This window comes from Phyllobates terribilis, unplaced genomic scaffold (assembly GCF_046119375.1).
Source record: "Phyllobates terribilis strain yellow unplaced genomic scaffold, ASM4611937v1 Scaffold_3__8_contigs__length_932513732, whole genome shotgun sequence".
Classification (NCBI taxonomy): domain Eukaryota; kingdom Metazoa; phylum Chordata; class Amphibia; order Anura; family Dendrobatidae; genus Phyllobates; species Phyllobates terribilis.
In genome coordinates this window covers 18,154,045-18,180,152 of record NW_027362763.1, presented here as the reverse complement: position 1 = coordinate 18,180,152, position 26,108 = coordinate 18,154,045, and the positions used below count along the sequence as shown (strand labels likewise).

Here is a 26,108-nt window from a genome sequence, read left to right as displayed (position 1 = left end):
ATTATCTGCTGAGTGGAGAGGTAAACTCTTCTATATTCTATTATCTGCTGAGTGGAGAGGTAAACTCTTCTATATTCTATTATCTGCTGAGCGGAGAGGTAAACTCTTCTATATTCTATTATCTGCTGAGTGGAGAGGTAAACTCTTCTATATTCTATTATCTGCTGAGTGGAGAGGTAAACTCTTTCTCTATTTCTATTATCTGCTGAGTGGAGAGGTAAACTCTTCTATATTTCTATTATCTACTGAGTGGAGAGGTAAACTCTTCTATATTCCTATGATTATCTGCTGAGCGGAGAGGTAAACTCTTTCTCTTTTTCTATTATCTACTGAGTGGAGAGGTAAACTCTTCTATATTCCTGTGATTTTCTGCTGAGCGGAGAGGTAAACTCTTCTATATTTCTATTTTCTGCTGAGTGGAGAGGTAAACTCTTCTATATTTCTATCATTATCTGTTGAGTAGGGAGGTAAACTCTTCTATATTTCTATCATTATCTGTTGAGTAGAGAGGTAAACTCTTCTATATTTCTATTATCTGTTGAGCGGAGAGGTAAACTCTTCTATATTTCTATTATCTACTGAGTGGAGAGGTAAACTCTTCTATATTTCTATGATTATCTGCTGAGTGGAGAGGTAAACTCGTCTATATTTCTATTATCTGCTGAGCGGAGAGGTAAACTCTTCTATATTTCTATGATTACCTGCTGAGTGGAGAGGTAAACTCGTCTATATTTCTATTATCTACTGAGTGGAGAGGTAAACTGTTCTATATTTCTATTATCTGCTGAGCGGAGAGGTAAACTCTTCTATATTCTATTATCTGCTGAGCGGAGAGGTAAACTCTTCTCTATTTCTATTATCTACTGAGTGGAGAGGTAAACTCTTCTATATTCCTATGATTATCTGCTGAGCGGAGAGGTAATCTCTTCTATATTTCTATTATCTGCTGAGTGGAGAGGTAAACTCTTCTATATTTCTATCATTATCTGCTGAGTGGAGAGGTAAACTCTTCTATATTTCTATCATTATCTGCTGAGTGGAGAGGTAAACTCTTCTATATTTCTATTATCTGCTGAGCGGAGAGGTAAACTCTTCTATATTTCTATTATCTGCTGAGTGGAGAGGTAAACTCTTCTATATTTCTATTATCTGCTGAGCGGAGATGTAAACTCTTCTATATTTCTATTATCTACTGAGTGGAGAGGTAAACTCTTCTATATTTCTATTATCTACTGAGTGGAGAGGTAAACTCTTCTATATTCCTATGATTATCTGCTGAGTGGAGAGGTAAACTCTTCTATATTTCTATTATCTGCTGAGTGGAGAGGTAAACTCTTCTATATTTCTATTATTATCTGCTGAGTGGAGAGGTAAACTCTTCTAAATTTCTATAATCTGCTGAGCGGAGAGGTAAACTCTTCTATATTTCTATTATCTGCTGAGTGGAGAGGTAAACTCTTCTATATTCTATTATCTGCTGAGTGGAGAGGTAAACTCTACTATATATCTATTATCTGCTGTGTGGAGAGGTAAACTATATTTCTATCATTATCTCCTGAGCGGAGAGGTAAACTCTTCTGTATTTCTATTGTCTGCTGTGTGGAGAGGTAAACTCTTCTATATTTCTATTATCTGCTGAGTGGAGAGATAAACTCTTTATTTATTGGTCGACCATGACAGCAGCACGAGAGAGGGGATCCGCCCACCAAGGACAGGAAACTTACAGGCTTAAAAGGGGGCAGCCCTCCCTCTTGCCTCAGTTTGATTTCCTGTTCTTGATGGAGGGAACCTATTGCAGGCTCGTGGAAGATCTGGATGAAGACTGCATCTGCAGCTCCAGCCTTCTGCCTATGCGAGTGCACCCCTATTTGGGAGAGGCCCAGCATTTTTTCGCACCGGATATGCAGGGGAGCTGCGCTCCTATCTGGGGTGGGTGCCCTTTTATCTGCCTCAGCCAGATTGCTCTTTCTGTAGAGGAGTCTGCCCTTGTTGGGATCCGGATTGCAGTGGGACTGCGCCCCTATCTGGGGTGGCAAGCCCACCATCGCCCTGGAGATGCGAGTTGCTTGGGGTGTTGTCCCCATCGACACCTGGCGGAGGTCGGCGCGCCGGGTCTGAGGCCGTCTGTGAACCTCCACGGTAGCAGGCCATCGCTATGGGCAGGGCCTACCTGGGAGCGCCGGCGGTGTATGAGGCATCCTCGCGCGAGCGCGCACTTCCGTTGTACTGTAAGTCGTGGCCTGATGACGTCACCGCGCCTCGAGGACATCATGTGACCGGAAGTCGGGTTACCGGCATCTGTTTGTTAGTGCGTTATTCACCGCGATGCATGCGTCCCTAAAGATAAAAAAAATAAAATAATCGGCAGCTCCCCTGTCTGGGGTCGACAGTTCCCTTTCCGTGCATCAGTGGAGAAGCTACTGGGGACCTGCGCTCCTGTCTGGGGTCGACAGCTCCAGTTCCGTGCATCAGTGGAGAAGCTGCTGGGGACCTGTGACCCTGTCTGGGGTCGACAGCTCCAGTTTTGTGCATCAGTGGAGAAGCCTGCCTGGGATTGACCACCTCAGTATTGCTTGGGCATGGACGGATGGAGAGGAACAGGCCTGTGACTCTTTCCTGCCTCCGAATCCGTACAGCTGGTGGAGTGATCTTCGTGAATGTTTACCTTGATTATGGGGCCCTTTCCTTGTTATGGATACTAGGGAAGGCTGAAGGATGTTTGCGCAAAACTCAAAAATGGATGTGTGTGCGCTCTGTGAGACCCCATCTGGGCCAAGGGCATCGTGCTTTAAAATTGGCTTCAGGACGGAAGCTGGACCTTAGACCTCTAGGCTAAAGTGAGCCACATGTCTGGGCCGCACAGAGCCTCATGATTGGCCTTCAGAATTTACCACAAAAATGAGCCTCAATCTGCTCAGTAAATGTTAAACTAACACTGAGGGTTTTACTGTTGTCCTCCAGTCTGTTTACTCCATCCATAGGACGGCACATGGTGTTAATACAGCACATGGTCTCTGTGAAGGTCTGCTGTCCAGCTGCGTCTCATCAGTTGGCTCCTTCGGGTGGGGCTAGTCTGACAATTGAGATTTACCACCCAAAGGAAAGGTTTATCCTTCATTCAGATGGATTACTCTTTTAAATATAAATCTGAGCGCAGTGCCTCACAGTGCCTTATAAAGCCTCTTTGCGCTTCACAAACAGCACATCATAGCTCTTTATACACATCATAGTGCCTCATGCCACATTTTAATGCCTCATAGCACATCATAGTGCAACATAGCATAGCGCTTCATAGCACATCATAGTGCCTCACCTCATGGCACATCATAGTGTCTCATTGCACATAATAGTGCGTCATGGCATAGCGCTTTATAGCACATCATAGTGCCTCACAGCGCTTCATGGCACATCATAGTGCCTCATGGCACATCATAGTGCCTCATAGCATTGCGCCTCATGGCACATCATAGTGCATCATAGCATAGCTCTTCATAGCACATCATAGTGCCTCATGGCACATCATAGTGCGTCATAGCATAGCGCTTCATAGCACATCTTGGTACATCATAGCATGGTGCCTCGCGGCGCATCATAGCATGGTGCCTCGCGGCGCATCATAGCATGGTGCCTCGCGGCATAGCTTTTCATGTCACTTAATAGTGCCTCGTTGCACATAGCGCTTCACAGTGCCTCATAACGCATGTTAGTGTCTCAAAGCACATCATAGTGCCGCATAGCGTCTCATAGTGCTTATAGTGCCTCATGGCATAGTGCCTCATAGCACTTCATAGCGCCTTATGGCTCTTCATAGCATAACATATCATAGTGACTCATGGCATACCATAATACTTTATGGTGCATTCATAGTGCCGTATAGCGCCTGTTAGTACCTCATAGCGATTCACAGTGCCTTTTAGTACCTAATGGGGCCTCATAGTATCTCTCAGTGCTTCAGGGTGCACCTGTGCCTTGTAGTGCTTTTATAGGGTGTCTGTACCTCATAGTCCCTCTTTGTAAAGGTACTGGGGGGAAAAAAAAAAAAAGAGGAATTTGATGGAAATCTGGTGGCGGAGGGGTGGATCAAGGCCTATTTAACTGGCCAGGCACCACTGTTCAGGGCTTCCCAGCTTCATTCTCCCTATCATGGAGTTTGACAGTGAACAGCAACAGCAGCAGCAGCTACTGCAGCAGCAAGTTGAGCAGCCGCCATCTCCACCATCTCAGCGGCCGTTTGGGGAGCCCCAAAAGGTGCATCGCACGCGTGTTTCTGGTAATGCCCGGTCCTCAGGAAAACGAGGTTAGTCGTCTAAGTCCAGTCATCATGGCCCCAGCAGGATGGACGAATCTGCAGCCTCCAGGGAAGATCCCCCGGCTGAGAAGGGTCCTTCCTCCAAGTCTGTACCAGCCTTTTGAGCCACCTGGATTTCGGAATGCCATCTCTTTTCTTTAACGGCCCTCTACATCAAAGGAAACGAAAACAAATGGGGTCTTCCGGTGGTAGATCTCTTTGCCACAGGGCTAAATCGAAAGACAAAGCCCTTTTGCTCCCTAAATCCCAGAGAAAACCACCTGGCAGTAGACTCTCTCCAAATAGCTTGGGATTTCAGTCTGGCCTACGCCTTCTCCCCCATTCAATCTCCTTCCCATGGTTCTAAGAAAGATCAGAGAGGACAAGGCGAGGGTCCTTCTGGTCGCCCCCTTTTGGCCCAGGAGGCCCTGGTTCTCATGCCTGAGGAACATGTCCATCTCCGATCCTTGGGTCCTACCAGAAATCCCGGATCTCCTCAGCCAGGGTCCGATACTCCATCCTCCAGCTCCTGGCCTCCACTTGACGGTGGGGAACTTGAGAGGTCCCTGTTAGAATGCAAAGGATTCTCCCGAGATCTAGTGACTACACTAATGCATAGTAGAAAACCTGTCACGACCAGGATTTACTCTAGAACTTGGGAAAAAAATTTTAATCTTTCTCTGGTTCTACCGTTGGTGAGGGAGCTCCAATTAGTAAAATTTTAGAATTTTTACAGAAGGGCCTAGAGATTGGGTTGGTGACAAGCACCCTTAAAGTCCAAGTCTCAGCATTAGGTGCCCTATATAACTGTGACCTGGCAGGGAATTACTGGTTTTCTTGCTTTATCAGAGTTGTGTTTAGATCCAGACCGTTTATCAAAAGCAATTTGGTACCCTGGGATCTAAATTTAGTTCTAAAAGCATTAACCGGTTCACCTTTTGAACCAATAGATTCAGCATCCCTTAAGTCCATCTCCCTTAAAACAGCGCTTCTAATAGCTCTAACATCAGCTAGAAGGGTTAGTGATATCCAGGCTCTGTCTTCAGCCCCACCTTTCACTCAAATCCTGGACGATAGAATAATTCTTAGAACGGACCCGGCATATTGAAGCTTTTTTTTTAAGCTTTTTTCACTGTTTTCAGAACATTAACAATAAGAACATGGAAGAGTCCAGGAGCCATTTGGTGAGCTGCATATCCTGCTACATGTTCACAGACTTGCCAGTGGAAAAGCCAAACTTCACATGCCAGAAATGCAAGCTTGTGTCCCTGTTGGAGGAAAAGTTGCGAAATCTAGAAGAGAGGTTAACTACCTTGAAAATCATTAAGGAAGGTGAAGAGTTCTTAGACAGAGCAGAATTATCTCTTCATGATTCAGAAAGAGAAGAAATTCGAACTGCACCTGACGAAACAGAGGAATGGAAGCATGTGACCCACAGAAGCCGGAGGATCGAGAGGCAGTCAGCACCTATACTGCTCAGGAACCAGTACCAGGCTCTCACGCAGGAGAACCATGAAGAAATACAGCAAAATAAGACTTTGCCAGCAATGAATAACCTTGTAAGCCCTCAGAATCCTCCTGGATGGAGAAAGAAGAATGTTGTGAAGAAGAAAAAACGGAGAGTGGTGGTCATGGGGGATTCCCTGTTAAGAGGAACAGAGGCCGCTATCTGCAGACCAGACATAACCTCAAGAGAAATGTGCTGTCTTCCAGGAGCAAAAATTAAAGATGTGTCTGACAGGATATCAAGACTCTTCAGACCTACAGATCACTACCCATTCCTGCTAATACATGTGGGGACAAATGACACCGCAAGAAAGGACCTGGAAACCATCTGCAGTGACTTTGAAGACTTAGGCAAGAAAGTGAAAGAATTGGGAGCGCAGGTGGTCTTCTCATCCATCCTCCCAGTGGATGGCCATGGAACAATGAGGTGGAATAAGATTCTACAGGTGAACAACTGGCTACGTCGATGGTGCCGTCTACAAGGATTTGGATTTCTGGATCACGGAATGAATTACCTATACGATGGACTACTTGCTAGAGATGGGGTGCACCTTACGAAGACTGGAAAACGTGTATTTGGAAGTCGCCTTGCTACACTCATCAGAAGAGCTTTAAACTAGAACAATGTGGGAAGGGAAGCAAAAGGCCAGAAAAAGCCATACAGCTGACAAATACTATTGAGATCTCTGCTACTGGAAGTGGAAAGGAAGAACAAAGACAAAACTATTTAAATAATAAAAATATGGGAGGAAGAGAAACCAATCACAAACTAAAATGTTTTTATACAAATGCACAAAGCATGGGCAACAAACAAGGAGAATTGGAACTACTAATGCAGGAAAAGGAATATGATGTCATTGGAATCACTGAAACTTGGTGGGACGATACACATGATTGGAATAAAAGGATGCAACTTATTTGCAAGAAACAGACTTGATAAACGAGGAGGAGGTGTTGCATTGTATGTTAGAAAAGCGTATATCTGCACAGAGATTGAAGCTTCAGAGACTGGGAGTTCTGTGGAAACTGTTTGGGTAAGAATACAAGGAGAGAACAACGGAAAGGACACCATTGTAGGCATTTACTACAGGCCACCTGGGCAAGCTGAAGATATGGATGAACTCTTTATGTATCAAATGACCAAGTTCTCCAAAAAATATGACGTAGTGGTCATGGGAGATTTCAACTATCCAGACATTTGTTGGGAATCTCTCTCAAGTAAAACTAACAGGTCAAGCAAATTCTTATCCTCTCTTGCTGACAACTTTATCTTCCAAAAGGTAGGGGAGAAAACAAGGGGATCTGCTACTTTGGATCTAATCCTTATAAACAGGGAGGAAATGGTTGAAGAGGTAAAGGTGGCTGGGACCCTAGGAGGCAGCGATCATGATATTATAGAATTTTGGATAACTAGAGGAGGAAGACATGTGAAGACTCAGACTTCAAGGTTAGATTTTAGAAAGGCAGATTTTAAGAGACTCAGAAAGAGAATAGGAGGGATCCAATGGCTGGATGTCCTTAAGGACAAAAATGTCCAGGAAGGATGGGAAATTTTTAAAAATGAGATTCTCAAAGCACAATCGTTAACAATCCCGAAAAGTAGGAAGAATGGGAAGCATTTAAGGAAACCAGGATGGATGAACACAGAACTTAAACACATGCTAAAAAGAAAGAAAGAAAAGTTTATTAAATGGAAAGAGGGAGGCATATCTAAAGAAGATTATAATGCAGTCTGCAGATCCTGCAGGGCACGTATCAGGTTAGCTAAAGCTGACAATGAATTAAGGCTTGCAAGAGATGTCAAAAGCAATAAAAAAGGATTTTGGGGGTATGTCAAAAGTAAAAGAAAAGTCAAAGATGCTATAGGATTTTTACAGGATGAAAATGGAGAAATGGTAAGAGAGGATGTTGAGAAGGCCGAACTTTTTAATTCCTATTTTGCATCTGTTTTCTCTCAGAAAGAAAATGTAACATCAACTGATCTTCACTGTCCTTTTAAAGGAATAGAGGAATCCAAGTTATCTGTAAACAGAAAGATAGTGAGGGAATATTTAGCTAACATAAATAAGTTCAAGTCTCCAGGTCCAGATGAATTACACCCCAGAGTACTGAAGGAGATCGTAGAAGAAATTTTAGAACCACTCTCCATAATCTTTGAAAATTCTTGGAGAACAGGAGAAGTCCCAGAAGACTGGAGAAGAGCAAATGTTGTTCCTATCTTCAAAAAGGGGAAGAAGGTGGACCCAGGGAACTATAGGCCGGTGAGTCTGACTTCTATACCAGGAAAGATCTTTGAACAAATTATTAAACAACATGTATGTAAGTACATGGATAAGAATGAAGTGATTAACCAGAGTCAGCATGGGTTTGTAACTAACAAGTCATGTCAGACTAACTTAATTTCCTTCTATGACAGAATCACTGACTGGGTGGATCAGGGAAATGCTGTAGATATAGTATATCTTGACTTCAGCAAAGCATTTGACAAAGTATCTCACACCATCCTTATTGAAAAAATGACCAAGTATGCAATGGACCAGGCAACTGTTAGGTGGATTCATAACTGGCTTAGTGATCGGACTCAAAGGGTGGTTGTAAATGGCTTCACATCTAGCTGGATGAATGTCTCAAGTGGGGTACCACAGGGCTCCGTCCTGGGACCTGTATTGTTCAACATCTTTATCAATGATTTAGATGAAGGAATTGAGGGTAAACTGATTAAATTTGCTGATGACACAAAGCTAGGAGGGATAGCTAATACTAGAGAAGAGAGAGAGAGGATTCAAAAAGACCTAAATAAACTGGAGCAGTGGGCAGCAACCAACATAATGGTTTTTAACAGGGAAAAATGCAAAGTACTACATCTGGGCAATAAAAATGAAAAAAGCATATACAGAATGGGAGGAATAGAGCTAAGCAACAGTACATGTGAAAAAGACTTAGGTATACTAATAGATCATAGACTGAACATGAGTCAAGAGTGTGATGCAGCAGCAAAAAAGGCAAATACAATTCTGGGATGTATTAACAGAAGCATACAGTCTAGATCACGTGAAGTCATTATCGGTCTTTACTCCTCTTTGGTCAGACCTCATCTGGAATACTGTGTACAGTTTTGGGCACCACATTTTAAAAAAGACATAGACAAACTGGAGCAAGTTCAGGGAAGAGCGACCAGAATGGTGACTGGTCTGCAAACCATGTCCTATGAGGAACGGTTGCAGGATTTGGGAATGTTTAGCTTGCAAAAAAGTAGACTGAGAGGAGACTTAATAGCTGTCTACAAATATGTCAAGGGCTGTCACATTGTAGAAGGATCATCTTTATTCTCATTTGCACAAGGAAAGACTAGAAGCAATGGGATGAAACTAAATGGGAGGAGACACAGATTAGATATTAGAAAAAACTTTTTGACAGTTAGGGTGATTAATGAGTGGAACAGGCTGCCACGAGAGGTGGTGAGTTCCCCTTCAATGGACGTCTTCAAACAGAGGCTGGACAGACATCTGTCTGAGATGATCTAGTGAATCCTGCTTTGAGCAGGGGGTTGGACCAGATGACCCAGGAGGTCCCTTCCAACTCTACCATTCTATGATTCTATGATATCTCCCTAAAGTAGTTTCCCGTTTCCATAGACTCCAGCAAATAATACTTCCCTCGTTCTGTCTTAATCCAAGTAACCAAAAAGAAGCAGAGTTCCATACCTTAGAGGTTAGAAGATGTGTGATTAAGTACCTGTCGGTTACCCAGGCCTTCAGGAAAGATAGTTCCTTATTTATCTCCTTCCAAGGGGTGAGGAAGGGGCTTAAGGTTACTAAATCCACCATAGCTAGGTGGATCAGGGAGGCTATTACTCTAGCCTATGTCTCCAGCGGTGAGGAAGCGCCACAGGGGTTGAAGACTCACTCTACCCGGGCGGTGGCAACCTCATGGGCGGAGAAGACTGGTGTCTCGATGGAAGACATATGTAAGGCTGCTACCTGGTCTTCTCCATCTACCTTCTATAGGCACTATAGACTGGATTCTGGTGTTTAATTCAACCTCACATTTGGGAGAAGGGTGCTCCAGGCGGTGGTCCCTCCCTAGACTTTTTCATCTCTGCAATTCTCTCGTGGTGCTGTCATGGTCGACCGATAAAGTCATAAGTTACTTACCGGTAACGGGATTTTTCGGAGACCATGACAGCACCCTTATATTCCCTCCCTTCACCTTATGGGAGCACGCGTCATCTATTAATTACAACCTTTTCTCACTTACTGGTGTTGTATAAAAATGTTATTTTTATTATTGTTTTGCTATGTCTACTAACCTGGCGGTCCTCTCAATGCTCTGTAATCCAAACTGAGGCGAGAGGGAGGGCCGCCCCCTTTTAAGCCTGTAGGTTTCCTGTCCTTGGTGGGCGGATCCCCTCTCTCGTGGTGCTGTCATGGTCTCCGAAAAATCCCGTTACTGGTAAGTAACTTATGACTTTCTATCATTATCTGCTGAGCGGAGAGAGAAACTCTTCTATATTTCTATTATCTGCTGAGTGGAGAGGTAAACTCTTATATATTTCTATCATTATCTGCTGAGCGGAGAGGTAAACTCTTCTATATTTCTATCATTATCTGCTGATCGGAGAGGTAAACTCTTATATATTTCTATCATTATCTGCTGAGCGGAGAGGTAAACTCTTCTATATTTCTATCATTATCTACTGAGTGGAGAGGTAAACTCTTCTATATTTCTATCATCTGCTGAGCGGAGAGGTAAACTCTTCTATATTTCTATCATTATCTGCTGAGCGGAGAGGTAAACTCTTCTATATTTCTATTATCTGCTGAGTGGAGAGGTAAACTCTTCTATATTTCTATTATCTGCTGAGTGGAGAGGTAAACTCTTCTATATTTCTATTATCTGCTGAGTGGAGAGGTAAACTCTTCTATATTTCTATTATCTGCTGAGTGGAGAGGTAAACTCTTCTATATTTCTATCATTATCTGCTGAGCGGAGAGGTAAACTCTTCTATATTTCTATCATTATCTACTGAGTGGAGAGGTAAACTCTTCTATATTTCTATTATCTGCTGAGTGGAGAGGTAAACTCTTATATATTTCTATCATTATCTGCTGAGTGGAGAGGTAAACTCTTCTATATTTCTATTATCTGCTGAGTGGAGAGGTAAACTCTTCTATATTTCTATCATTATCCACTGAGTGGAGAGGTAAACTCTTCTATATTTCTATTATCTGCTGAGTGGAGAGGTAAACTCTTCTATATTTCTATTATCTGCTGAGTGGAGAGGTAAACTCTTCTATATTTCTATCATTATCTGCTGAGTGGAGAGGTAAACTCTTCTATATTTCTATCATTATCTACTGAGTGGAGAGGTAAACTCTTCTATATTTCTATTATTATTTGCTGAGTGGAGAGGTAAACTCTTCTATATTATTATTATCTGCTGAGTGGAGAGTTAAACTCTTCTATATTTCTATTTTCTGCTGAGCGGAGAGGTAAACTCTTCTATATTTCTATTATCTGCTGAGCGGAGAGGTAAACTCTTCTATATTTCTATGATTATCTGCTGATTGGAGAGGTAAACTCTTCTATATTTCTATTATCTGCTGAGTGGAGAGGTAAACTCTTCTATATTTCTATCATTATCTGCTGAGCGGAGAGGTAAACTCTTCTATATTTCTATCATTATCTACTGAGTGGAGAGGTAAACTCTCCTATATTTCTATCATTATCTGTTGAGTGGAGAGGTAAACTCTTCTATATTTCTATTATCTGCTGAGCGGAGAGGTAAACTCTCCTATATTTCTATCATTATCTGTTGAGTGGAGAGGTAAACTCTTCTATATTTCTATTATCTGCTGAGCGGAGAGGTAAACTCTTCTATATTTCTATTATCTACTGAGTGGAGAGGTAAACTCTTCTATATTTCTATTATCTGCTGAGTGGAGAGGTAAACTCTTCTATATTTCTATTTTCTGCTGAGTGGAGAGGTAAACTCTTCTATATTTCTATCATTATCTGCTGAGTGGAGAGGTAAACTCTTCTATATTTCTATCATTATCTGCTGAGTGGAGAGGTAAACTCTTCTATATTTCTATCATTATCTGCTGAGCGGAGAGGTAAACTCTTCTATATTTCTATTATCTGCTGAGTGGAGAGGTAAACTCTTCTATATTACTATTATCTGCTGAGTGGAGAAGTAAACTCTTCTATATTTCTATCATTATCTGCTGAGTGGAGAGGTAAACTCTTCTATATTTCTATCATTATCTACTGAGTGGAGAGGTAAACTCTTCTATATTTCTATTATCTGCTGAGTGGAGAGGTAAACTCTTCTATATTTCTATTATCTGCAGAGTGGAGTGGTAAACTCTTCTATATTTCTATTATTATTTGCTGAGTGGAGAGGTAAACTCTTCTATATTATTATTATCTGCTGAGTGGAGAGGTAAACTCTTCTATATTTCTATTTGCTGAGTGGAAAGGTAAACTCTTCTATATTATTATTATCTGCTGAGTGGAGAGGTAAACTCTTCTATATTACTATTATCTACTGAGTGGAGAGGTAAACTCTTCTATATTTCTATTATCTGCTGAGTGGAGAGGTAAACTCTTCTATATTTCTATTATCTGCAGAGTGGAGTGGTAAACTCTTCTATATTTCTATTATTATTTGCTGAGTGGAGAGGTAAACTCTTTTATATTATTATTATCTGCTGAGTGGAGAGGTAAACTCTTCTATATTTCTATTTGCTGAGTGGAAAGGTAAACTCTTCTATATTATTATTATCTGCTGAGTGGAGAGGTAAACTCTTCTATATTTCTATTATCTGCTGAGTGGAGAGGTAAACTCTTCTATATTTCTATTATCTGCTGAGCGGAGAGGTAATCTCTTCTATATTTCTATTATCTGCTGAGCGGAGAGGTAAACTCTTCTATATTTCTATTATCTGCTGAGTGGAGAGGTAAACTCTTCTATATTTCTATTATCTGCTGAGTGGAGAGGTAAACTCTTCTATATTTCTATTATCTGCTGAGTGGAGAGGTAAATTCTTCTATAATTCTATTATCTGCTGAGTGGAGAGGTAAACTCTTCTATATTTCTATTATCTGCTGAGCGGAGAGGTAAACTCTTCTATATTTCTATCATTATCTGCTGAGTGGAGAGGTAAACTCTTCTATATTTCTATTATCTGCTGAGTGGAGAGGTAAACTCGCCTATATTTCTATTATCTGCTGAGTGGAGAGGTAAACTCTTCTATATTTCTATCATTATCTGCTGAGTGGAGAGGTAAACTCTTCTATATTTCTATTATCTGCTGAGTGGAGAGGTAAACTCGCCTATATTTCTATTATCTGCTGAGTGGAGAGGTAAACTCTTCTATATTTCTATTATCTGCTGAGTGGAGAGGTAAACTCTTCTATATTTCTATTATCTGCTGAGTGGAGAGGTAAACTCTTCTATATTTCTATTATCTGCTGAGTGGAGAGGTAAACTCTTCTATATTTCTATTATCTGCTCAGTGGAGAGGTAAACTCGCCTATATTTCTATTATCTGCTGAGTGGAGAGGTAAACTCGTCTATATTTCTATCATTATCTGCTGAGTGGAGAGGTAAACTCTTCTATATTTCTATGATTATCTGCTGAGTGGAGAGGTAAACTCTTCTGTATTTCTATTATCTGCTGAGCGGAGAGGTAAACTCTTCTATATTTCTATCATTATCTCCATTATATTTTCCTGTTTCTCTTCATATACAGGATTACACAGTAATGAAGAACACTTTGAGAGTCTGTGTGGCTCCTATCATTCAAGTCCAAGAGTCTATCAAAGAACCACCCTCACACTTTCCAATATGTGAGAAAATCTTAGAACTCACAAGCAAGATCACTGAGCTGCTGACCGGAGAGGTGACTGCTGGGAGATTATACAGTATACACTGGAGGATTCTGGGTGATGAGAGGAGACTGCTGGGAGATTATACAGTATACACTGGAGGATTCTGGGTGATGAGAGGAGACAGCTGGGAGATTATACAGTATACACTGGAGGATTCTGGGTGATGAGCGGAGTGGAGACTGCTGGGAGATTACACAGTATACACTGGAGGATTCTGGGTGAGGAGAGGAGACTGCTGGGAGCTTAAACAGTATACACTGGCGGATTCTGGGTGATGAGCAGAAAGGTGACTGCTGGGAGCTTAAACAGTATACACTGGAGGATTCTGGGTGATGAGTGGAGAGGTGACTGCTGGGAGATTATTCTGTCATATACTGGAGGATTTTGGGTCATGTCAGTCTCGTTGTTTGTCAGGTTCCTCTCCGGTGTCAGGACTTCGCTCTCTATTTCTCCATGGAGGAGTGGGATTATGTAGAAGGACATCGGGATCTGTACTCGGGCTTTGTGGTGGAGGAGCATCGGGATCTGTACTCGGACTTTGTGGTGGTGGAGGAGCACCTGGATCTGTACTCGGACGTTGTGGTGGAGGAGGAGCACCGGGATCTGTACTTGGGCGTTGGGGTGAAGGAGCATCGGGATCTGTACTCGGACGTTGTGGTGGAGGAGCATCGGGATCTGTACTCGGACGTTGTGGTGGAGGAGCACCGGTTTCATACATCACCAGGTAAGCGGAGACTTGTGTATTATATATCATTACTGTGGGCACAGGCTGCACTGGGGTCTTGTCGGACCCTCTCTCTCGCCATGTACAGGGCATACACTCAGGGGTACAATGGCCGGTGATGTAGAGGATATCCGGTTTCGGCTCATGTTCTGGTCTTACATCTGCAGTGTGTCAGTCTCGGGGTCGCCCATCTCTATAAAGGGCAGAATGTACACTGATCAGCGCCTCCTTCTATCCTCTTATGAGTCACAGGAAACTGTACCTGGCAGCGGAGGTTTGCGCCTGTCACACAGCTGCTCCTACAGGAGAATGCCATGCTGGCAATAAAGTGATGCTGACTCCTCCGGCTCCATGCCGCCACCTTAAGCTTCTCACCGTCACCGAGGGCCTCATACTGCACACATTCAAGTAGAGATATTCATAAACTCACATTAAGAAGAAACCTCATTCCCCCCTAATTGAACAACTTTTGGTTCTGACTTCTTCCGGCACCTGAAGTTATTAGTGGTGAAATTTGAATCTGATGGTGCTCTTTTTACATTCTCCTTATTCAGCAAGAAAATGGATTCTCCAAAATTGAGGGCAGTACAAGTGTAGAGGCATTCTGCTCCTAGAACCTAGAACCATGAGCCTTAGAGCGAGCTCAGGCTCCTGCTTCCTTCGTGAGGTCATAGATGTAGTAGGGGAAACACATTTCATGGCCGAGCATATTGTAAGGAGGGGACGTTCATGACTGTTAGAGGGTCATCTAGATACTACTCCCATCATCCCATGTAACAATCTCTTGTCCGGCTGTTTCTTGCAGATGGCCTCAGTGTAAGAAATCCCCCGGAGAGATGTCCGGCTCCTCTGTATTCCCAGGATTGTCCGGAGAGTCACCAGGTAGATGAACCTGCGCCTCCACCACATCTACACTACCGTTCAAAAGTTTGGGGTCACCCAGACAATTTTGTGTTTTCCATGAAAACTGATACTTTTATTTACCAAATGAGTTGCAAAATGATTAGAAAATATCATCCAGACATTGACAAGGTTAGAAATAATGATTTTTATTAGAAAGAATAATTTTCTCCTTCACACTTTGCTTTGGGCACAGAATGCTCCTTTGCAGCAATTCCAGCATTGCAGACCTTTGGCTTCTAGCTGTTAATTTGCTGAGACCATCTTGAGAAATTTCCCCCCATGCTTCCTGAAGCCCCTCCACAAGTTGGATTGGCTTGATGGGCACTTTTTGCGTACCATACTGTCAAGCTGCTCCCACAACAGCTGAATGGGGTTGAGATCTGGTGACTGCGCTGGCCACTCCATTACAGATAGAATACCAGCTGCCTGCTTCTTCCCTAAATAGTTCATGAATAATTTGGAGGTGTGCTTTGGGTCATTGTCCTGTTGTAGGATGAAATTGGCTCCCATCAAGCGCTGTCCACAGGGTATGGCATGGCGTTGCAAAATGGAGTGATAGCCTTCCTTATTCAAAATCCCATTTACGTTGTACAAATCTCCCACTTTACCAGCACCAAAGCAACCCCAGACCATCACATTACTTCCACCATGCTTGACAGATGGCGTCAGGCACTCTTCCAGCATCTTTTCAGTTGTTCTGTGTTTCACAAATGTTCTTCTGTGTGATCCAAGCACCTCAAACTTTGATTCGTCTGTCCATAAAACTTTTTTCCAATCTTCCTCTGTCCAATGTCTGTGTTCTTTTGCCCATATTAATCTTTTCCTTTTATTAGCCAGTCTGAGATATGGCTTTTTCTTTGCCACTTTGCTCTGAAGGCCAGTATCCCAGAGTCGCCTCTTCACTGTAGACGTTGATACTGGCGTTTTGCGTGTACTATTTAATGAAGCTGCCAGTAGAGGAGCTGTGAGGCCTCGATTTCTCACACTAGAGAGACTAATGTACTTGCCTTGTTGCTCAGTTGTGCAGTGGGGCCTCCCACTTCTCTTTCTACTCTGGTTAGAGCCTGTTTGTGCTCTCCTCTGAAGGGAGTAGTACACACCGTTGTAGGAAATCTTCAGTTTCTTGGCAAGTTCTCGCATGGAATAGCCTTCATTTCTAAGAACAAGAATAGACTGTCGAGTTTCACATGAAAGTTCTCTTTTTCTGGCCATTTTGAGAGTTTCATGGAACAAACAAATGTAATGCTCCAGATTCTCAACTAGCTCAAAGGAAGGTCAATTTTATAGCTTCTCAAATCAGCCAAACCGTTTTCAGCTGGGCTAACATACTTGTGCAATGGTTTTCTAGGGTTTTCTGAACATCCATTAGCTTCTTACACAGTTAGCAAACACAATGTACCATTAAAACACTGGAGCGGTGGTTGCTGGAAATGGGCCTCTATACACCTATGTAGATATTGCAATAAAAACAAGACGTTTGCAGCTAGAAAAGACATTTACCACATTAACAATGTATAGAGTGGATTTCTGATTCATCTAATGTTAGCTTCATTGAAAAAAAAATGGTCTTTTCTTTCAAAAATAATGAAATTTCTAAATGACCCCAAACTTTTGAACAGTAGTGTATATGGGGGCGCTGTGAGAGATTTGGGGGTTTCCGGTGATGTCTGTTGTATTGTACTGAGCTGCTATATATGTGACATCAGGGTGGAGATCTGACTGATATTAAAGTGGAGGATGAAGAAAAGCAGATGATGGACGATCAGCCGTGTATGAGGGATGTGAAGGAGGAGACTCCAGGAGATGATACCGCAGGTATGTAATAATGGGGTCACTGGTGTCTTCTGGTGAAGCTCCAACTCATAGCTACATGAGAGTAGCACATCTGGTAATACTGATGGACTGTGGTGTGTATGTATTGTGATAATGTCACTGGCAAAGTACTGGAGGGGAGATATGTAGCACTGAGATTGTTAGCTCCAGTAATTAAACATAGGAAAAAGGTTCCAGCACATGAAGAAATAAGGGGTTAATCGGCCATCTTTAGTGCTAGGGTGATTATACATCTGTAGAGAGGGAGGAGGTCAGAGGAAAGATTCCCAGCCTTTTAGAGCATTTAGTGTGGGGTGGGCCTGGAGACACAAGCTCTGGAGCTGTTTTGTTATGTGAAAGAAGGCTAAACCTTGGGTTGTTTGTTCTTGAAGTGGGCAGTTTCCCGTAGCAACAAGGACTGTGCCATATGTTACGTTTTGTTTTTCCTGTTAGGAAGGCCGTGTTTGTTTTGCTAATATTACCGTGGTTTATGCAGCAGTCTTAATAAAACCAGCAGAAGAGTTAAAGAAACAGCGCTTCTGTGTCTACCTCTTTGTGCAAGCAAGTGAGCCTATCTACCACAGTTTGTGATCCGCAGGACGCAAGTGTGATGGCTGTGGACAGACTGCATGTCCTGGGTGAAGGCGGCAGTGAGCATGGAACAGCGGTCAGACAAAATGGAGGAGCTGATCAAGCACCTGGTCCAAAGCCAGCACCTGTAACAGCTGAAGCAGCATCGGGAACAGCAGCAGCTCCAACAGCAACAGCTGCAGCAGCATCGGGAGCAGAAACTGCAGCAGCAACAGCTGGCACAACAGGAGACAAGTAAGCTGCTTATGCAACAGTAGCAAAGGTACTAGTAACAGAGCCGACAACAGCAGCAGCACATTGATGTGCTCAGAGGTGGTTCGTGGCAGGGCAACGGCTCTGACCCCAATGTGAGCTGCTGATTTCTCTGTCCGGAAGGGGGTGGGGAGAGCCTTGCAGAAAATGACCGCGGGTGATGACATAGAGACCTTTTTAACAGTTTTTTTGAAAGGGTCGCCGATTGAGAGAAACTCCGCCAGAGGAGTGGTCGGAAGTCCTGGCGTCATACTTAACGGGAGAGCCAGAAAGCCAGAAAAGGCCTACTATAATTTGGCTTTGCAGGATGCCAAAGACAATGAAAAATTGAAAACAGAAATTTTGGCACGCTTGGGATGACCATTTCTGTCAGGGCACAACGGGTCCACCGCTGGGCATATCACCGTGACAAACCCCCTCAATCTCAAATGTTTGATCTGCTGCACCTCGTCCAAAAGTGGTTACAGCCAGAGTCCTCTACCCCAGTGCAGATGGTGGAGCGAGTTGTAATGGACTGGTTCGTGCACTCCCTTTCGAGCCTGATGCAAACTTGGGTTGCCCTGGCAGATCCCCGGAACGACGATGAATTGGTTGGATTGGTCGAAAGGTATCAGGCGGTCGACGGGTCCGTGGAGAAGCAACCCATTCCATACTGGGGAGGTGGAGGTTAAAAAGGGGGTGGGATGTACAAAATGTAAGGGGGCGGCAGAGGTCATGCTAAGGCCCTCATCGGGGGATGTAGTTTGCTGGAGATGTCACGGCCCAGGTCATACAGCTGCCCATTGTACCCTGACCACCGAGCAAATGGACTGTAGCATGGGACGCGGTGTTTCTTCTACACATATCCAGCTTGCAGTGTGGACTATCCAGTTTGTAGTGTGGCGGGGGGGCCCAAACTTGTCCTGTAAAAGTGAATAGCCTGAAAATGACTGGACTACTGGACTCAATGAGTTTGGTGACCCTCATGAGGGACACACTCCCTCTCTAATTGATCACTGGGAAGAAAGAGGGCATCCGCTGCATTCACGGGGTTGCTAAAGACTATCTGGTGGCTAGAGTGGTCATTGAGACGGCCCGAGATACTGATTCCCATGAGGATGGCGTGGTCTAGGATTAGTTGCGTCCAATTATCATGTCGGGACTTTGCGTTGTTTTGGGACTTGTGGGGGGAGGGGCGGAGACCTCAATTGCTTAAGTAAGAAATGGGTTGTCGCTAAAAAAGTCCCACCAACCCCAGAGTCTGATGAGTTTCCCTTCTGTGTAATGGGAGAAGAGGTGAAGATAGTATTCCCTGAGGCAGACATTCCTGAGATAGGGGTGACTAGAGAAAATTTGGGGTTTAACCAACATAGGGACCTAAATATAAAAGAGGCATTCAGTAAGGTAATGTCACGCAAGGTGTGGGAAAGACTTAGTGCAACACAAAAGGGAAAGGGAGCCCACACTCTAGGGAAAGGGGGGAAAGTGGAGACCTTCTAGGTTGATCTAGTGTCACCCTGTCTCCCCTAACGTCCCTGTATTGGCTCTTAACCAATCGCCACACGCGTACCTCGCCCTGTCTTTTCCTGGCTTTTGGCTCAAGCTAGGGAAGGGAGGAGATGAGTACTAGTCGATCTCGACTAAACACTATAGACAACAAGGAAGAACAAACAAGGGAAAAGTGCATAGCTTTAGATGACTCAAGACAAATGCACAAACACGTCCTCAAGCTCCAGAGAGGGCGAAGTACTGCTCTTGCTAAGCATTCACAAGGAATAATGAATATTTTACGGCACCTCCCTCTAGAACACGCCAGTTATTTATACACCCAGGCCAGGAAGTTAATTAGCCAGAGGGAGGTAGCCGCTGAGCCCTAGAGACAGCCTCTAAGAAGATGTCTGTAATGCCAAACGTAGAGATCTCCTGCAACCAACTGCAGGGCGACTGTCTGTCACCTCTGACACACTCTTGACAGGTAAAAGTTATAAACGCCATAGCACAGAAGTCAAGGGCTGACACCAGATTTCCCTATTTCATGTTGAGTGGGGACTTATCATTCCGGGTTACTAAGATGAGGGAGGAGATGGTGGAGCAATTATTGGTACCAGGACCCTATAGACAAAGGGTGTTGGACAGGGCCCATTCACACGTCTTGGTTGGCCAACTAGGGGCTGGACAAGACTCAATAATGAGTCAGGTAGTGGTTCTATTGGCCAAGAGATCACTGAGAAATCCAAAAATATTGCAAGTCCTGTCCCACTTACCAGTTAGCTGCTACCACCTCTCCCTTCCAAAATCCTCTCGTGTTGCTATCCGTCAAGCCAGGACAACTGAGAAACCAAGTTGAAACTCCATGTGGGCTGGACTGACCAGAAGAGGACACTAAGGGTGTCACCATGGCAGAGACACTGTCACCGGCCCAAAAACAACACTGTCACCGGCCCAAAAACAACAGTGCCAAGAACTGCTGCAGCGGAACCGGGACCTGTTTTTGTAGTTGTACGCAGGTTGGTGAACATGGATTCCTGACTGAACCACGTGTACAGGTGAACCAAAAGCCGTATAGAAACCCCGAATCCCACTACAAGGTGTTTTCGAAGGAATGGGCTACATTTGACATGTGTCTGATAACCTGCGACGATCAACTCATATCGAAGCTCAGATACTTCACCTCCCTGGACCTAACGAAAGGTTACTGGCAAAGTGCCAAGAAGAAGACTACCTCTTTTATACCTGACGGATGCTTCTAGTATATCAGAAGCCCTTTTGGCCTGCAAAGAGACCCAGCTACCTTCCAGAGGGCCATAGACTGGATCTTAGCCCCTCACAAAAAGTACGCCGCAGCTTACCTCGATGATGGTGATATTCAGCCCAGATTGGGAAAGTCATCTGCAGAAGGTCCAGGCCGTGCTGGATGCGCTGAGGAAAGGTGGGTTTGCCATAAACCCAAGAAGTGTGCCATTAGGAAAAAGAAGGAAAAATACCTGAGCTGCCTCATTGGAAGAAGCAAAGTAAAGGTGCAAGTGAATAAAGTGGAGGCAGTCCAAAATTGGTTGAAACCGGTCTAAAAGGAACAGCTTTGAGCATTTTTGGGAATAATGCGACGCTGTCAGCCGGGTATCCACATGATAGCCGCACCCCTAACCCACCTTCTTAAGGGCACGAAGATGTCAATGGCCAAATGGCCTCTTGAAGCAGAGATGGCATTCCAAGAGTTGAAACTCAGGACTACAGGTCTTCATCTTTCATGTGGAACACAGGCCTGGGGAGGTGCACAGTAACGCAGATGCCCTGTTTAGACTTCCATGTTTGGTGACTGAAGGTGCCAAAACCTACGGCTTTGGGCAGAGGTGGGGATATGTGACAATGTCACTGACAAAGTACTGGATAGGAAATTTGTAGCACTGAGATTGTTAGCTCCAGTAATTAAACATAAGAAAAAGGTTCCAGCACAAAAATAAATAAGGGGATAATCAGCCATCTTTAGTGCTAGGATTATTAAATACTGTAGAAAGGGAGGAGGTCAAAGGATAAAATCCTAGCCTTTTAGAGCATTTGGTGTGGGGAGGGCCTGGAGACACAAGCTCTGAAGTTGCTTTGTAATGTGAAGGAAAGATAAACAATGGGTTGTTTGTTTCTGAAGTGGGCAGTTACCCATAGCTACAAGGACTGTGCCATACGTTATGTTTTGTTTTTTCTTGTTAGGCCGGGAAGGCCATGTTTGTTTTGCTAACATTACCTTGGTTTATGCTGCACTTTTAATAAACCCAGCAGAAGACTTCTAGAGACAGTGCTTCTGTGTCCACCTCTATGTGCAACCAAGTGAGCCGATCTACCACAGTATTTCATTCACTTGCCTCTATAGCACTGTCAGAGATAACCACAGAGGGATGACACCGGGGAGATCATGCGATATCTCACCGTGCCGTCACGCTGTCAGTATTTCGTCCAGAATCCTGAGCACGCGATCCAGACTATTCACTACATGGATGTTGGCAAGCGGCCAGTGAGAGTATGGCGTCACACCTCTGGGTTCCAAAGCCTGGAATCCATGTTTACTCCCCCTCCGTACGGTCACTGTCAGCTTCGTGATAGCCCAATTATTATTATTCTCTGCCACCACCATCCAGATTTGAAATATAATACAGGCCTGCGTTTTGGTAGCGTGTATGGCTTCAGGGGAGGGAGCGATTTATAGGACAAAAGAAACAGAACTATTAAATTTTATATTTAATCCAAAAGGGAGGCAGTGTTTAGGAAAAATATACACACAAGGATGTTACAAAGGAGACATTAAGATACATAAGCAGTTACATAAAACAGGATAAAATTAGACAACTTACACTATACAGTTCGCAGGGACGAATCAACATAGGTGGAGGAGGAGCTCCCCAGTTGATTTGAGTGTTATCGAACTCGACCCGTTGCTTATAATTCTTATATCCACCCTGGCAATGAGGGAGTCTGTCCTGTCCATGAGTTTTCTTATACCTAAAGAGAGATCTGGCCACACGCCCCCTGTGGTGACGACATGTGAGTCGGTCTCCAGCCTGTACATTTTTATTAAAAACGCTAACTTCTGCAATAACTCATTGCTCGTTGATCACAGAAGCTTGCAAACAACGCGATTTTTTTCCCTTATGATTTTATCTTCATTTAGAGACCACACAAGACATAGCTGCAGTCTGCTATTCTGGTGTTTTTGCGCTACAGCTCTAGGTAGCGTTTTTCAGTGCCAGAAAAATATCCCTATCATTCCCTAGTTGATTTTCATCTCTAAAGATAGAGGTCCCGTTATTGTCGGACGCATTGACCTTACAATATTTCATATTTCGTTTCGGAGTCAGCGTGTCTGCAAATTTTCCTTTTTGGCTCGGGAAGCAGCCTCACGGATACATGCAAATTAGTGAAAGCCTGCATTTTAATTACCCCCTGCGTATTTCAGGGACAAGATGCTTGCTTCCTAACGAAGTTATAACACTCCTTGGCTGGCATTTGTTTGTGTATTTGTTTCTCAGGCGTGTGTTAATTGGGGCTCTTGTGCTGAGCAAAAGGGGAAGAGTGGTCAATATTCATGACAGAATTTCAATATTCCTCAATATTTCCCTGACAAGCACCTTTAATTCCACAGTTTTAGAAATGACATCATTACTGTTCCCATTGGGGCTCAAAATCTCAATTCTTTATCAGTCTTTGGAGGAAACCAACAGTCCCGGAGGAAACCCACATAAATACAAGGAGCAGTAAGGAGTTCAAACGGTTTTTCACTGCGCTGCTGGTTATCCACGTGGAAAAGACGTCTCAAATCAAAAGATTCCAATAAGGATTTATCTATTATATACCCCATCGTGATGAAGAAGTTGGAGAGACTTCGAAATGCATAGATTTTTAATTTGTAACAAACAAAAATAAAAAATCCTTATTGGAATCTTTTGATTTGAGACTTCTTTTCCACGTGAATGACCAGCAGCGCAGTGAAAAACCGTTTGAACTCCTTACTGCATCCAGTTTTGGTCTATTGATCCACGGTTGTGCAGCAGCTGGTACATGCTTTCATATAGTTGCAGGTTGCAACTTATTAAGATGAGCGTAAAATCGCTTTTATTTTGCATTTATTTTAACCAGTTAAAGCCCTATTTTGCGCTCAATTGTCTTTTCAGTGTTTCTACTTACATAAATACAAGGAGAACATAAAAAACCATTTGTATGGATTCATATAAAGTTCTGCACAAGTGTTTTCGGGAAGTGTGGAAATAATTCTCAAAATTAAGAATGCTTGATAAAATTAAACCATTAACAATCCTATTTTTTAAAGGAGCAAAATACACAGTAACTGAGGGGAAAAAAGTAAATTCCATCCACCTGTTGCTTCAATGATCAGCATCTGGTGACCGCCCGTCATCTCTATTATCAGTATCTGGTGACCACCCGTCGCCTCCATCATCAGTATCCAGTGACTGCCTATCGCCTCCATCATCACTATCTGGTGACCGTCCATCACCTTCTTCACTACTGGTCACTTGTACACAGGTTATGGAGCAGGTCAGCAGGAGATTGCACCAAACATCTTGGAGAACTGAGCTCAGATCTTCTGTGTATGAGGCTTGTGCTGATCCTTCTGTCTTTACATGTGATCCCAGACATATGGCATGTTATGCGATCAGGGTTTTGTGTTATGATCTGCAACATGTACTAAGGAATGATAGGGGAAAGCTATCCCTACGATGTAGCGGGCTGCCTGTTCCTAGTGAACAGACCCGCCTTAGTCCTCGGCTAATCTGAACGAAGACCTATAGAATTAAGGGAGGGGTCCCTAAAAGAACTAAGGACTGGGACAAAAATGGGACACCTCCTAAACGGAAGTTGTTGCAGAACACAAAAAGACAAACAGACAAAAAGGTACTAGAGGTCCCAGAAGGACCAAACGAACTGACAGAGAAAGGCACAGAAGCACCTGGCTAGAGAAACAGTCAAACACTGAAGTCCAGCACAGCCAGAAGGGCGGAGCTGGAATATAAAGGCAGGTGGTCACGTGACCGCAAACCACAAGATAGAAGAAACAAACAGGAGGGTTCTAACAGTGAGGCCAGATCATCACTCCCAGGAATCCTTGTTCTTAATGACATTGGCTGGATATTGGGGGGTCGTTGTCCAGCTGCAGAATAAGTTTGGAGCCAATCAGACTCCACCTGATGGTATTACATGATGGAGAAGTGTCTGTCTGCCTTTCTCCGCATTGACACTATTAATCCTGAAGTCCACAACTCCATTTGCTGAAATACAGTCATTAAGTTGCCAAACTCTCCATCTCGCGTCACTACTCCTGCAGACCCTCATTATTGTGTCGCTCTTCAATCCTTCAGGAAACATCTGCTTCTGTTACAGCCGAATGTGTCACATTTTACTCCTCGGTCCCCAGATCTGCTGCCATTATCTGCACTTCAGTTTCTGTATATTGTATTGCTGAAGAGGGTAGACCTACATTCCAGCGTCTGTTTCTCCATTCCATCCTTCGGTCTCTATCTGGAACTCATGTGGGCAGCATGATGAGGATCAGACTGATGTTTCATTGATAATTATCTGCACCCCGAGGCCACTTCTTCACTTCCAACTTTTCAGTGTTTGATAGAAACCATTTTGCCTGAGATCAGCCTGAAGTCTTGGTGGAATGGATTCAACAAGGTCCTGGAGATCTTCATTACAGATACTGATTGATGGCTGTGCTTTTTTTGTTGTTGTATCCATTCCACTAATTCCTGGGTCCATAATTGGGATCAGTGACTGGGCTATGCTGAGCATACAAACTTTCTGGTCATGTCCATGATATCAGCCTGAGATTTGTGCTTTCAATTTCAGCACATTATCTTGTTAATATTGTGCACTTGATTAGATGGTCAATAACCATATTAAGGTAACGTACCTGTCCGGTTTTATCCTTGTGTGAAATTTGAGATCAGTGGCGGAGAGATACAATTGTAGCTGAGGATCCCATATGATGTCCTGCACACGTTATTCAGCATGGGACCCGTGCCTTGGTAGTTGTACTACGTCTCTCAACGCCTGGTGTCAGATGGCATAGGAAAGGTACATTGGAGGGACATTTAAATTTGTTGAAAGGCTGTGTGTCCACGATGCGTATTTCATGCGTTTTTGGTGCGGAAATTTCCGCAGCGTAAATGCATGGTAAGCCTTCTGCCATGGTCCCCTATGCAATTCGGCACTTTCAATGCCCATTCCGCAGCGTTTATGCTGTGCTCAAAAATCCGCAGCATGTCCATTAATTTTGCGGAAGCGCAGTGTTTTCGCCGCCATTGACTTGCATTAGAACGCGCCAATGCCGCTAGACTGCATCTGTACTTGCGTAATTGGCGCGTTCTAATGTGCGGATGGTACCCGGGTGTGGAGGACAGGAGACTCTCTTCCACACCCAGATACCATAGAAAACTGTAAAAAAAAAAAAAAGAATAAAATAAAAAATAAAGATTATATTTACCTTCTGGCGGCCCGCGCTGCGCTCCTTCTCCTTTGCCGGCACATCGCGTTGGACTGTAGGACCTGCGGTGACGTCACAGTCATGTGACGGTAGGTCCTTCAGTACAGGGCATCGTGATATCCCGGCAGCCAGGAACGAGCGCAGCAGCACACCCCGGGCCATCA

The 26,108-nt window shown here is 43.7% G+C and overlaps 1 protein-coding gene across 1 annotated transcript in view; it reads left to right on the top strand.

Moving 5' to 3' along the window:
• Window positions 1-26,108, top strand: part of LOC141258704 (uncharacterized) — a 40,871-nt gene that overhangs the window by 11,855 nt on the left and 2,908 nt on the right. The window contains exons 3-6 of the mRNA XM_073673726.1: window positions 13,552-13,701; window positions 14,105-14,414; window positions 15,220-15,296; window positions 17,024-17,132. Coding sequence (XP_073529827.1) covers window positions 13,552-13,701; window positions 14,105-14,414; window positions 15,220-15,296; window positions 17,024-17,132 — 646 coding nt within the window. The remainder of the gene's footprint in view (window positions 1-13,551; window positions 13,702-14,104; window positions 14,415-15,219; window positions 15,297-17,023; window positions 17,133-26,108) is intronic.